The sequence below is a fragment of the Sminthopsis crassicaudata genome, chromosome 3 (assembly GCF_048593235.1).
Source record: "Sminthopsis crassicaudata isolate SCR6 chromosome 3, ASM4859323v1, whole genome shotgun sequence".
Classification (NCBI taxonomy): Eukaryota; Metazoa; Chordata; class Mammalia; order Dasyuromorphia; family Dasyuridae; genus Sminthopsis; species Sminthopsis crassicaudata.
This window is the reverse complement of record NC_133619.1, coordinates 490202748-490215867: the sequence shown is the minus strand read 5'-3', so window position 1 is coordinate 490215867 and position 13120 is coordinate 490202748. Positions and strand designations below refer to the sequence as shown.

Genomic DNA, 13120 nt, shown 5'->3' with positions numbered 1-13120 from the left:
TGTGCTCTAAATTTCCTCCCCCTTTACCCCACTCTCTCCCCTAGATGGCAAGTAATTCAATATATATACATTAACTTTCTTTTTTTTAAATTATAGTTTTTTATTTACAAGATATATGCATGGGTAATTTTACAGCACTGACAACTGCCAAGTCTTTTGTTCCAATTTTTCCCCTCCTTTCCCCCACCCCCTTTCCCTAGATGGCAGGTTGACCAATACATGTTACATATATATATATAAATTTTTTTTAAATTATAATTTTTATTTACCAGATCTATGCCTGGGTAATTTTACAACACTGACAATTGTCAAACCCCTTTGTTCTAATTTTCCCCTCCCCCCCCATGGCAGGTTGACCAATACATGTACATTAACTTTTAAAGATATATTTGCACTCATATCTCCTGCCACGATGAAATGACTTAGGTTAAATGTTAGAAATTACTTCAGATCACGTGCTCTAATCTCCTACTCATTGTAGACAAAATGGAACAATTTATAGGTTTCCCCAACAATCTTGGTGAAACTTTGTTCAGTTTTTGAGGTACTCTGGCATTCTCTGCTTACTCGTGCTTTTAGATTAAATTTCTTACTCTTTCCTCCTAGCTGGGTTATACTGCGTACTTAAGGGGATTCCGGAACCTATAGACGTTTGCATAATTGCATGCTTGAGCTTCTGAAGTTTGTCTCCTCCCTTCCCAGTTCCGCGGCATCTAGATTCTTCCAGTATCTATGGTTACACGTCCCCTCTTAAACGTGGATCCTGCCTTCTACTCTTCTCTTCCAACTCCACAGAAAAGGCTTCCCCTGGGCCCGGGTTGAGAGCATCCCTGATTCCATAGTAACCAGACTCCAGCATCTCCCGTTACCTCGGAGACGGCGCTGCTGGGTCCTACGGTCGCTATGGCAGTCGGGGGCGGGTCGATCGGCTCTAGGGGCGGGCTGGGCGCAGGCGCAGGGCAGAAGCGACTCCTCACAGGAGCCGTGGCTCGGCTCCGGAGGTCCCTCGGTTTGTAGCCCTCGACATGGCGCTGAGCCGGCGGCTGCCCCTTCGCCTCTGCCCCGGGCCGTCTCTGCTCGTCCTGCTGCTGTTTGTGCGGAGTGAGTCCCGGCGTTCCAGGCGGAGGGAGAGCCGGGTCTGAGGGGAGGGGGGCGAGGGAGGAGGGAAGGTGAGGGCCGAGGAGGAGGGGGACGGGAGCGGAGCGGGCCGGGGCGGCTCGGGGATGAGGATAACGGAACGGAAAAAACACGCCAACGGCCCGGGAGGGAACAACGATCCCGGACAGAGCGACGGTCCGCGCGCGCGTCCAATGGGCGCCGCGTGGATCCCGCAGTCTCCTTCCCCGGGGCGGGCGCGAGGAGCCGAGCCGGGTTCGGGGCAGGGGAGGGAGGGGACCCCCGGCGGGTGTGGGGGCGGGGAGCGGGTGGGGAGGCTGAGGGCTGGGGCCGGGGCGCCCGGTGGGAGATGCTCCGGGTGGTAGGAAGGGGGGGGGGAGTTAGAGCTGAGGGGGAGTTGGGGCCCGCGGAGAAGGAGGCCCCTTCGTCGGTGAGAGAGGACCCCGGGTAGCACAAGTCCGCTGTGCCGTACTGTATACCGACTCCTGCGTACCTCTGAGAGCAGCCCGCCGAGCCCGAGGCAGCTTTGGGAGACCCATCTCATCCTCCTCGGGAGGCGAACTGCGGGCTGTTCTGTGGGTAGTCGGTGAGATACAGAAGCCCTTCGGTGCGTGTAAAAGTTTACATATGCGGGCGTGCACATGGGCTGGCTGTAGTCTTCTCCAGATAGACGAGCCGCAGCTCAGAGTTTCTTTCTAGATGCACTTTGTGTAAAGCCCCATACGTACACGCTTTGTATCACAAAACTTTTTACATAACACTCTTATGTGAGCCTAGAAATAGAAGAGCCCAACATTTGTCCTGCCATCTTGGAGGACTTGGGGGCCAGGGGAGAGCTCTGCCCGGAGTACCAGAGCTCCACTTGCTCCAGGCTCTGGGTCCTTTCCCTCTGCGTTAAGATTCCCAAACTTGATTACTTATCTTCTTGGTCACCAGCACTGCCTCCCCTCCACCTCCCCATCCCACAAAGATTCCTGATAAGCACCTGCAGAAACAAGAAGTCACTTTTTTTTGAAGAGGGACATCGTTTTTGATTGGCTGTAGAAATTTACTTAGATATAAAAGGATTTATAGATATGATGAAAAATGATGTAGGAAGAAGCTAAATTAAAACAAGACTTTGGGGTCATAATGTTTAGGGATTTAGATGATAGCCGTATCCATCGTCTGTTGGCTTCCAAAAAAACAGAAAAGAATTGGAAAGGAGAAGTAATCCTAGGTTAGGCAGGGGACAAGGGTGTCAGGAATGTCCAGCTCCTTACTGTGGTGCTAAGCTGACACTGAGGCCCATTCACTCAGAGGAACAACTGCCTATTGTTGTAGGGACCAGTCCGCAGGAAAGTTTGCAGCTTTTATTGCAGAAACATTTGCTAATTCTGTTCAGGAACGAGTTTCACTTGGGTCATTTGTTAGAAGAGCTTTGAAGATTTTACATACTCAAGTCTTGTGCTATCTTCCAGAAGGCTTCTCTTTGTGGTTTTCCTTAACCAAGATTGTGATTTATCTGTCTTGAAGAAAAGAACAGAATCCCAAGAAATGGAAATAATCACTGATGTCCGCGCACTGGCACTTTTAGAGAATAGTTAAAATTTTCTAATTGGGTGTTTTTGTTCAGCATATGGTCTCTTATCCTTTAAGTTTTTTTCATGAATCACAGGGGCTTGGTGACTATTTCTCATTTTGTTTATAATCACTGTTGTTCATTGTCTTTATCATATGTAAAGACATTAAAACATACCATCCTTGTTCATGGACTTAGAAACATGTCAATAGTAGTCTTTGGATATCAGATTTGAGAATTTTCAAGTGCATGTGTTAAATAAGATATCTTTGCCAGACAATAAAGATATAAAATCAGCTAAACCAAGTCAACTGCTAGGTGCTTGTGATTTTATGTATAATATATTCCTTTATTAAGCTAGTTACAACTACAATTCAGATTTACAGATGTTTTGCCATGTACTGTTTTAAAAAAAATAATATAGCGGTGGCTTTTTTTTTAAATCTTTTGATGTCCTAGATAAAAAGTGTTTCATTCAGAATTAAAACAATAGCCATACATATCTCTCTGGAACAAGACAATTTATGTATTGAAGCTTAATTTAATCTACAAATTCAAGATTTTCAGGAAAAAACCAAAACTCATTCTGCATCCTAAATCCTATTCTCAGCATTTGTTTAGATTCTTAAAGAGGGCTTTTGGGGAGTGGCTGGCTTCCCTTACTTTTCTTTGTGACTGACTTTTAGTTCTGTGTAGCTATAGTAGAGTTGAAGATGAGGGCCTTGGGTCAGATGGTCCTTAAGGTTCCTTCTAGCTCAAATTCTATGATTCTTTGTCAGCAGGCGAGATCATCACCATACTTGAACTTTTTTTTTTTTTTTTTTTTTTGGAGAAAAATAAAATCCATCTGCTTTGAAAGCAGACCATAACTTCAGGTCAGCTGTCCATTCCTGAAATGACTTGTTTGTGGTCAACTGTTCTTGAGTGCTTTGGATAAGAGAAACTGAATGCTTAGCTGAGATCTTTGCTTGAAAGTAATTACTATGATGCATTATATCTAGAGGGAAATGTCAAACATATCTTTTTTTTCCAGCTTTATGAACTTACCTCACAGATAATCAGGCAGAGTTGGTTCTATACATTTTCAAACTTATATCAAGCTAATGCTGTCTGATGAGGCCACAGAATGTAACAGAAGAGCTGTGGATTTGGTACAACCAGCCTACAGCTGTTGCCAGAGAATATGATATCCGTAAATTCCTTTCACATAAGTGCTTTGAATTTCTTTTCAAGCATAAGTGGAATTTAAAAGAAAGAAAAATGTGGGGATTTGCATGTGCTGGGGCTCATGGATGCACAGACTGAATACATCCAGGAGTCTTTTGGATATGTATGTCCTAGTTCTGAACTGGACTTCCCTTTTTTAGATCTGTTGACTATCAGGCAAAATGATTGTGATACCACTTGATCAGAATGCAAGTTAGGATATTCTGTACCTAACCTCTGAGTGTTTGACTGTACATACAAATGGCTTCACCAGTGAATAGAGAGATGCCTGAAAGTGAATTTACTAAGCAGCACATTCCTTCACACCCATTTAACAAAGACAGTAAGTGCTGTGATATTTTATATGGAGATCCATTGCCTGTTTGCTACTTTTTATGGCTGACTATTATATATAAAAACTCTGCAAATTAGTCCTTAGGACTGATATTCTTTTAAAGGGAATTATATAGCAATAACATGTTTCATATTATATTTCCCAATATCAAATCTTTTAACTGTTTATCTTTGTGTCCTCAAATCTTAAAAAAATGATTACTGATTATTCTTAGGCTAAATGAAGTTAAAATACAATTTTTCTGATGACAGGAGAAAAGTTTCCAGACTTTTAAAAAATTAACTGAGGTCACGTAAAATTTTTCTTGGTTACATGTGTGCATATAGAGAATATATTTCTTGCTGCAAAAGTTCTATCCTGACCAAATACGACTTTCTCATAGTCATCTTTGAACAATGTACATTGTTGTTGTTTTTTTTCCTGCTTTGAATTTTACTAGCTTGTAAAGTCTCTGCCACATAGAATAATGCTTACTCATATACTGCTTTGTATTGCTCTCTAGTTATTTGATATATTGGATTAGGAATTCAAATGTAGAAATTATATCTTCTATCTTTTTTTCATAGCACATTGCAAATCAAATACAGACTTGATTAGCTTCAACCTATTTATCAAACTTGTTTTACAAATAGTAAATTGTTTCTTCACTTCGAAATAAGCTCTGAAATTAAAGCACTTTTAGTGTATGGTTTCTGAGCATAAAGATAATTAGCACAGTTTGTCTCAACATTTATATTACATTGACGAATAGAAGATAGAATATTGAGAGGTTTTTACTTTTCCCCCTCACTAGTTAGTTTGCTTTCTAAATGGTTAAGGAAATTTTAAGAGTTCACTTTAATCTGCCAGCAAATTAAAAAAATGCCTGTTTTTGTCTGCTGTCAGTCAGTCACTGTCAGAGAGGGTGGGGCTAATTTGGAGTTCAGTTATTTGATCTTGTGTTCTTTCTGAGTCATTTAATGAAAGATTAGTTGTCACTGGCTTTTGGATGACAGAAAAACAGCAAAATGGCCAACTGTGGCATTTTCATTGGATTGTTTGCTGGGAAATTGGTAGAGAACACGTCCTAGAGGGAAGCAGTTGGTGGATTTTTTTATTTTTTTTCAATCCTAAGTGATAAGAAGACAAAGGTCAACTTGACTTCCTTTGGTGAGAAATTACTTGGGAAAGGGCTCCATTCCCTCTCAAAGATGTTTCCTGATGTGAACTCTCAGCTAATGCATCCTTATCGCTTTTTCCTGCCCTATATAAGCTTCCTTACAGGATATATCTCTAAGGAAACTTTGTTAAGGCTTTAGGATAAAGCACAGATGTCCTGAGGACGACAGATACTAACCAAGTATTAAAACAGCTGCTCTTTTAGGTTGGTTCTTGTTCTTCAAGTGTTACTGCCAAGGTGCTGGATTATTTAATCAACAAGCAAATATTTGAATGGAACGCACTATGCAGAGTGCCTAACATGGGATTCCTATGGGGCATAAAAAGAGTTAAAAAGTACACTTCCTGCCTTCAAATTTATATTCTAGTTGGAAAGACAGATACATATAGATGTAATTGCAGCATGCAAGATCCATAGAAATTCAGAACAGAGAGAAGTTCTTTATGGGATGGAATGCTCATAGAGGAGATAGAACTTTTGACTTAGGACTGGAAGTATAATTAGGATGAAGAAAAATTCAGAAAGAAAAACTCTATCAAGAAAGGGAAATCAGCATAAGTTTTAAAAAATGGGACTGGGAATGCACATGTACTTAGGGATCAAGTGACTGTTTAGCTATAATAGAGAATTTGCATGGGTGGGGTATGAGATATTAAGAGTGCTGAGGTCAGATTGAAGAGGTACTCCAGTGACTGATTTTGTTTGCTACCCTGTAAGTGATGGGTAGCTGTTGAAAAACAGTACTCATAAGAATATTCTCATTTCTATAAAGCTTTGAAACAGAGAAATTATGTGATCAAAGGAGTGTTTTAGAACTCTTAATCTGGTTGCATATGTAATAATCAGTTACTAAACAAGTATTAAGTTCTTTCTCTGTGATAAGCATATTTGGCACTGGGAATATAAAAACTGAACTGAGAAGAGTCCCACTGCCAGAGGAATTTATATTCCTTAAAAAAGTTACAGCACATGTGGGATTCCATGTTCTACACTAGAAGTTTTTAACCCAGGATTTATAAACCTGGGTTTTTTATTTGTTTTTTTTTAAACATTTTGATAACTGTATTTTAGTATAATTAGTTTTCTTTGTAATCCTATGTATTTTACATTGCTTAAAAATATTAGGAAAAGGAGTTCATAAGATCTCAAAGGGATCCATGACATACAAAATGTTAAGAACTTATAGTCTAGGATTGAGTTGAGTTGTAGGGATATAGATTCTTATGTCTCCCATTAACAATGGTCATATTATTTTGATTGTTCCCTAATAGATGTGAAGCCTACTTTGGGGAGAAAATGTGGTACATACACCATACCAGGATAGATGACAAGATATTATAGAACCCTAGATTTAGAACTAGAAGAAGCATTGGAGGTTATCAAGTCTAAACCTTCATTTATGAGGAAATTGAGGTACAGAAAAGGTAAGTAAGTCTCACACTAACAAGTGTCTGAGGCAGGGTTTGAACTCAGATCTTATGTATAGAACTTTAATCCATCAAGTATCTAGCTGCCTTAATGTCTAGGTTCTAGTATGTAGCAGATGGAATGAAAGAATCTGTTTGCTTGGTATAGAGAGGGCTCACATCCTCAAATCTGGCCAGCCTTGCCAGATTCCACAGATTAACATCTTTTTTTCTCCTCTTGGAATATGAGGAGCATCTTTGGGGATGCATGATAGAAAGTCCAATGTTCCTGGTAGAGAGAGATAGTCATTGGGGAAGGAAAATGGAAGGATACTGTAAGTATCACACACAGTCCCCATATCCTATTGAATGGCTTGATAGAAGAAAAAAGTAATAACTATAATCATAATTGCACGTGTTTATGTAGCACTTTAAGATTTGCAGATTACTTCATATGATTATTTCATTTGATCCCCTCAATAACCCTATAAAGTAAATGCTATTATTTGTCTTCATTTGACAGAGAGAGAGGGAGATGCTCCCTTGTGAGGCTACTCCCACATTTCCTACTTTTTAATCAGGTAGCAAGAACCATTAGTGTGAAGAAGCATCCTCTTTCCCTTTGGTTAATTTGAGTGGGATTGGAATCCCCACCCTTACATACAGGTATGCAGGTCAAATTGGAAGGGGGAAAGCTTTGGAAACCAAGGGATCAAATAAGAGATTGTTGACTAGTTCAGGCGTGTAGTCGTAATCACCTGGACTAGGATGGCAGCAGTAGTATAATGGAATAGCTTTTCAGACGTTATGAAGTAGGACTGTATGTAGCTAAAGAGAAGAAAAAAAATTTACAGTTTCATTTCTGGTTGATTGAGATACTAGGGGATTATTAAAATAAACAGGGAAAGCTAGAGAAATAGCTTTTTTTTAATTTGAAAGATGATAAGCTTGGTTATTTTGGGTGATGCTGGAATGTTTCAAAAGACAGTTGGAGATTGAGGGGTGGAGCTTAGAAAAGAAAAATTTGTAGTTTTAAATAAGCAGTATTTTCAGTAAATAATAATATTATTAATAATAATAAAATCAGAGGTAGCTAAGTGGTACAGTAGATAGAGCACCAGCCCTGAAGTCAGGAAGATCTGAGTTCAAATCTGGTCTTGGACACTTAACACTTCCTGGCTGTGTGACCCTGGGCAAGTCACAATTTCCTCAGCAAAATAATAATAATAAAATCAAAAGAAAGTAACTCCCAATACAACTTCAAAATTCAAATTATATTTTTATTAATAACATACATCTTAAAATAAGAACAATAACAATTTTGTTTGCTATTTTCAGTTTTCTCTAAATTGTCATTGCCATTAAAAAATTAATTGTAGTTAGAGTATATGTTGTTCTTAAACTTCTTAATTTATTTTAAATAAGTTTATGTTGATTTTTCTGTGTTTTTTGTGTTGTTTTTTTTTAAATTATCCTTTATAATTATAGCCTTAACAAGATGGATATGGAACGGACAGGAATGGAAACTTCATATGTATGGGAAACACTCTCTATCATAGGTCCTTTCCCTGCAACTTAAGATTTGTGGAGAACAAGTGAGAAGTTTAGGTGTTTTGATTGGAGCCAGTATGATACATAGACAAAACCTAGGTCTTTCTGACTATGAAACTGGCCCTACCTCTGTCTTCACTCTGCTTTTGTGTTGCTGTTTTTTAATTCATCCATTTCTCATTGTTTTTTGTTAGAAAAGCTTTGAATAGATAGATAGATGTATTTGTTTTTTTTTTTTTTAATGACGTTTTAGAATATAGTTGTAGTATTGAATTGCCAAGGCAAACAATATTATCATTTTTGTGGTTGAATATTTTGAGATTGTTTTCCAAACACACCAGTTTATAATTGTATTGATAACAAAATTCACAAAATAGTGAATTTTTATCATTTTGTAGCATTTTTAGATATTATTTTGACATTTTTCTTTGATTAAAAAATTTGAACAATTTCTCACATAATTATTAATAATTTTTATTTCTTAATTCAAAAATTGTAAGTTCCCTTTTGCTCATGAGGAAAATCTTTCCTGGTTTCCGAGATTTTTTCCAGCCCCAGCAAAAATATTTTTATATTTTATATATATATATATATATATATATGAATGATATTTTTTTGGATACTCTAGTGCTTAGCACAATTCCTTTACATGGTAGACACTTAATCAGTACTTAGAGAAAGATTAATAACTAATAACTAATTAATAATTAATAGAGAAGTTGTTAATATTAACAGTGATTGATATGTATTGGTTTAAGAAAAATTTTAGGCCCTAAGGGAAAATGATAATACTTTTTTTTATTTTATTAAAAAAAGTTTTATTGGTTTCTTTTGTTTTGCACATTACAGTCATCTCCCATTATACTCTCAGACTCATTGAACTCTCCTTTGTGACAAGGAAAAACAATTAAGCAAAAACAAAATATGGGGACCATATCTGACAGGATATTCAACATTCTGGATCTGTAGTCATCCAATTCTCTTCTGAGAGTATAAAAGTGTTTTCATCATCTCTTCTTTGGGACTAAGATTTGTCATTGCAATTATATGATGCATTTCCAAAAGTACCTAAAAATTCTCATTATTTAGTGATATTTTTAGAAAATGGTTAGTTATGTGAGACAATCTTTCTTGATTACATGTAATCCAAAGAATTTGCCATCATCTCTGCTTCAGTGTTTTAGATCTGGGAAAGAACTTTAGATGTTCTAGCTAGGGCACTGACTGGAACAATAGGTAGCAATTCTACAAGTTTTGAAGAAGTAAAACACAGGAGCAGCCTGGGCTTTGGCGCTATAGGCTGACTTAAAAATAGTAAAAATAATAACAACAACAATTGAAATGTACATAGCATATACTGTGTGCCAAATGTGTTAAGCATTTAACACACATCTCATTTGATCTTCAAAATCCTGAGCAATCCTGAAAAATAGGTGGTGATGTCCATTTTATAGATAAGAATACTGTGGCACATAGAGGTCAAGGGACTTCTAGGATCACACTTCCTAACTCCAGATCCTTTGCCTAGCTGCTGCCTAGGCACAGTCTTTAGAATGAAAAATTGGTTTACTGAAAACCTCAGATGGATAGATGCACTTTGAGGATCAAAACCACCTACCATCTCTTTGGAAAACTCCACTTACTTGTACCTTCCCATTTAGATGGGAAGATGTATGGTCCCATAGAAATTAAGTCTTTTGGGGATTTTCCAGCACCAAATCTGATTTCCCAGCTGTATAGAAACATCTTTTACTATTAGACTTTAGAAAAATGGCATTGGCTTTTAATTCGAGTCATTTGAAAGTAATTTAAAATCTACTTTTTCGTACTACTTACCATGAAAACATCTACATTCCTTTATTTTTACGTTTCCTACTGGATAATTTAATTTGATTGAATAGTTATCAGGACCAATCAAGTGCTTTTAAAAGTACAAAAATAAGTTGTGATGAAAAGAGTGATTCAAGGAGCATTTGCATGACTTCTATCTGTAAAATGCAGTTACAATGTTCTTTGCATATGAGCTTTTTTTTTTTTTGAGGGGGAGAGGAGGACAACTTAATCAGTTCAAATTTGAGAATAACATTTAAAATTAGATGAACAGAATTCAGTTCCTTATCCTTAGTGTGACTTTAGAGTAAATATTTGGAAGCATTTTCTCTACTTGTTAATTGTAAATAAAAGGGCAGATGACTAATTTGATGGTAATCCTTTTTCACTTCTAGCTGTATCCAATTTTCATTCTCCCAGTGAAGGTAGAAAATTGGTACTTTATTGGAATGATAGGGGCCAGGACTGAAGCTGTATATTTCTAAAGCATAGCATCTCAAGTTGGTATTAGGTTAGGAATGATTTTTCCTAAAGCTGCTTCTGCAAATAGTACTCTTTACATTTGAAGCAGTATAAAATAGTTGAGTTTCTAATTATTCTTTTTATACTATCTTTTAAACTGAGCTTGCTCCATGCTTAACAGGAGAAGTGACAGTTTATGTCAAATATGTGGTCAAATTTTCTATTTTCCCAATTTATATCCCTTTCTAAAGGTAGATCAGAGAATTAAGAGTCAAATTTAAATTAAAAAGTGCAGTATGCGTGTAATTTTTAAGAAAACAAGCTAAGGGATTTTTGGAAAGTATTTCATTTTAAACTAGTAAGTCTCCAGGGGGTCAGGATTGAGGCAGATGAGAAACAGAAATAGAGATGAAATTCCAGGCAGTTTTAGAGTCTGAATTCCTCATCCGTCTACCTAGATTTTTGTTTATAATAGATGTTGATCTTTTCTTTTCCCTTAAGCTAAGGCAGTGGTTCAGAGAGAACAAGCCTCTACAAAAGACTCCAAGATCTGTTTTATAACATTGTCTGGGGGTTAAGAAGGATAGGTTGGGTTTCACTGAAGCCAGTACAAATATTTTCTCCCATCATTGCCCTATGGTTAATATCCCACATGCTGTTTTCAGATTATACCAAAATATTCTTATGAGTGAGATCAGTCAGGAAACTTCTTTGAGGAGGAGTATGTTTAATTCTCTCCTTAACTCACAGCTTTTCTGTTCTCTGTCCTTGTTGTCAAGTAACTTTTGCACATGCAAAATAAATAAAATCTGTTAAAAGTTTGGTTGCTTCTAGTCCTTCATGTTATCAGCACCTTTTTTTCTCATATATTTGTAAGCAGCTTTTAATGAAGCTTGGGAAAGAATATTAAGCTGGAGTTTGGTCCCCAGTTTTGACCTTTGTGACTGTCCTTTTCTGTTTTAGCTGCAGAGAGATTACCGTTTGATGAGCTTGATTGAAAATTCTTGATTTCTTGTAAAAATTGACTCACTATCCGGGAAAATCACTGGATTTGTCTTCCCAGATTACAGGATCAGGACCTTGTTTAATCTTTCTATACATGGAGGACAGAGAGGATATGAAGTTAGATTCTAGAATATTATTCATCTTTTTCTCTTTAGCTTTGTATAATTTCACATATTTTGAGCATCTTCAAGATATCTAGCTTATGTTCATACAGTCATAGTTCAGAATCGGCAGGGACCCCAGAGGCTATGTACCCTAACCCCTTTCAAGTTATTCTTCCGCACCTTCTAAACAAATGAGGCTTAGGGAATTTTAAGTACCTTATAATAAGTGTTAGGAGTGGGATTTTTACTCAGAGCCTGCTCTCCTTCCTTTGTACCATGATGTTTATTCATGATCCCCTGTGCATATATTGTCCTATTGATATCTATTGCTTCCACCCTCTCTATACTTCTGAATACTCACTGCCTCAGTCTAATCCCTGTATTTCTTTCCTCAATAATTGCAGTAACTTCTTGACCAGTCTTTTCTTCTCCACACTCTTAATTCATCCTGCATAATCTATCTGTTGTGATCTTTTGTTTTTTGTCACTCTATTGCCCAAAATGTCAGTGCTAGTCTATTGTTTATGAATAAAGTTCAGGCATTAGACTTTTAATGTTCTCAACAACCTAGATAAGCAACCTGCTTTTCTACATTTAATTCACATTAATGCCTTTTATATATTTTTTCTGTTTTCTAGATAAACTGTGCTATTTTTCTATTTTATGAATGTTACATAAATCACACCTTTTATTTATAACTTTGCTCATTCAACTCTTCCAGGAATTTTAGCATCCATTTGGAATGTTTTATCTATCATGAAGACCCAGTTTAGATGCTGTTTCTTCCATAGAGTTTTCCAAAATCTCTTTGATTCTTTCTCCAAGCCAGAAGTGATCTCTCAGAATACCCAGAATACTTGGCATCTGTTAAATATTTGTCACAATTTATTTTGCATTATAGTTATTTACCTTCATGTGTAATCTTTCTTACCACATTATAAGCTCTTTGAAGATGATATTTATCTTTTTAGCTCCTTTAGGGTATGGTTCAATGCCTTATGTGTTCTGCCTCTTCTCATTTATTCGTGATATTCAATCTGGAATGCTGGGATGCTCTGTCTCCTTTAAAAATAATTTTATTAATATATTTTCTATGAAACATAAATCATTTTCTAATTAATGCCTTGAAGCTACATCTCCAGAATGATACTCTGTTCCTTGAATGTTTCTGATCCTTGCTGGTTGCGATATCTCTTACTAGTCCAATAGCTTCATTGCCATAGTAGGTGAGATAAAGAGGAGTTTTTTTCCTTTTCACGTTTACTCCCCGTCTTGTTCTCTATTACAGATCAGTCCCCTCAAACAATTAGCCTCCTTTGCTCAAATTTGAATAACTCAGTTTGCTGTTGTGCTTGCTTTATATAT

General features: G+C 37.1%; 1 protein-coding gene across 2 annotated transcripts in view; it reads left to right on the top strand.

The window, feature by feature from the left end:
- The first annotated feature begins 933 nt into the window (after nt 1-933).
- The window catches only part of JAM3 (junctional adhesion molecule 3), an 80672-nt gene continuing 68485 nt past the window's right edge, over nt 934-13120 (top strand). Inside the window, exons 1-2 of one of the 2 annotated variants that reach the window (XM_074303754.1) lie at nt 934-1101; nt 6669-6821. In XM_074303754.1, coding sequence (XP_074159855.1) covers nt 6722-6821 — 100 coding nt within the window. In that variant the 5' untranslated portion in view covers nt 934-1101; nt 6669-6721. The remainder of the gene's footprint in view (nt 1102-6668; nt 6822-13120) is intronic. The other variant, XM_074303755.1, reaches the window with a different exon arrangement.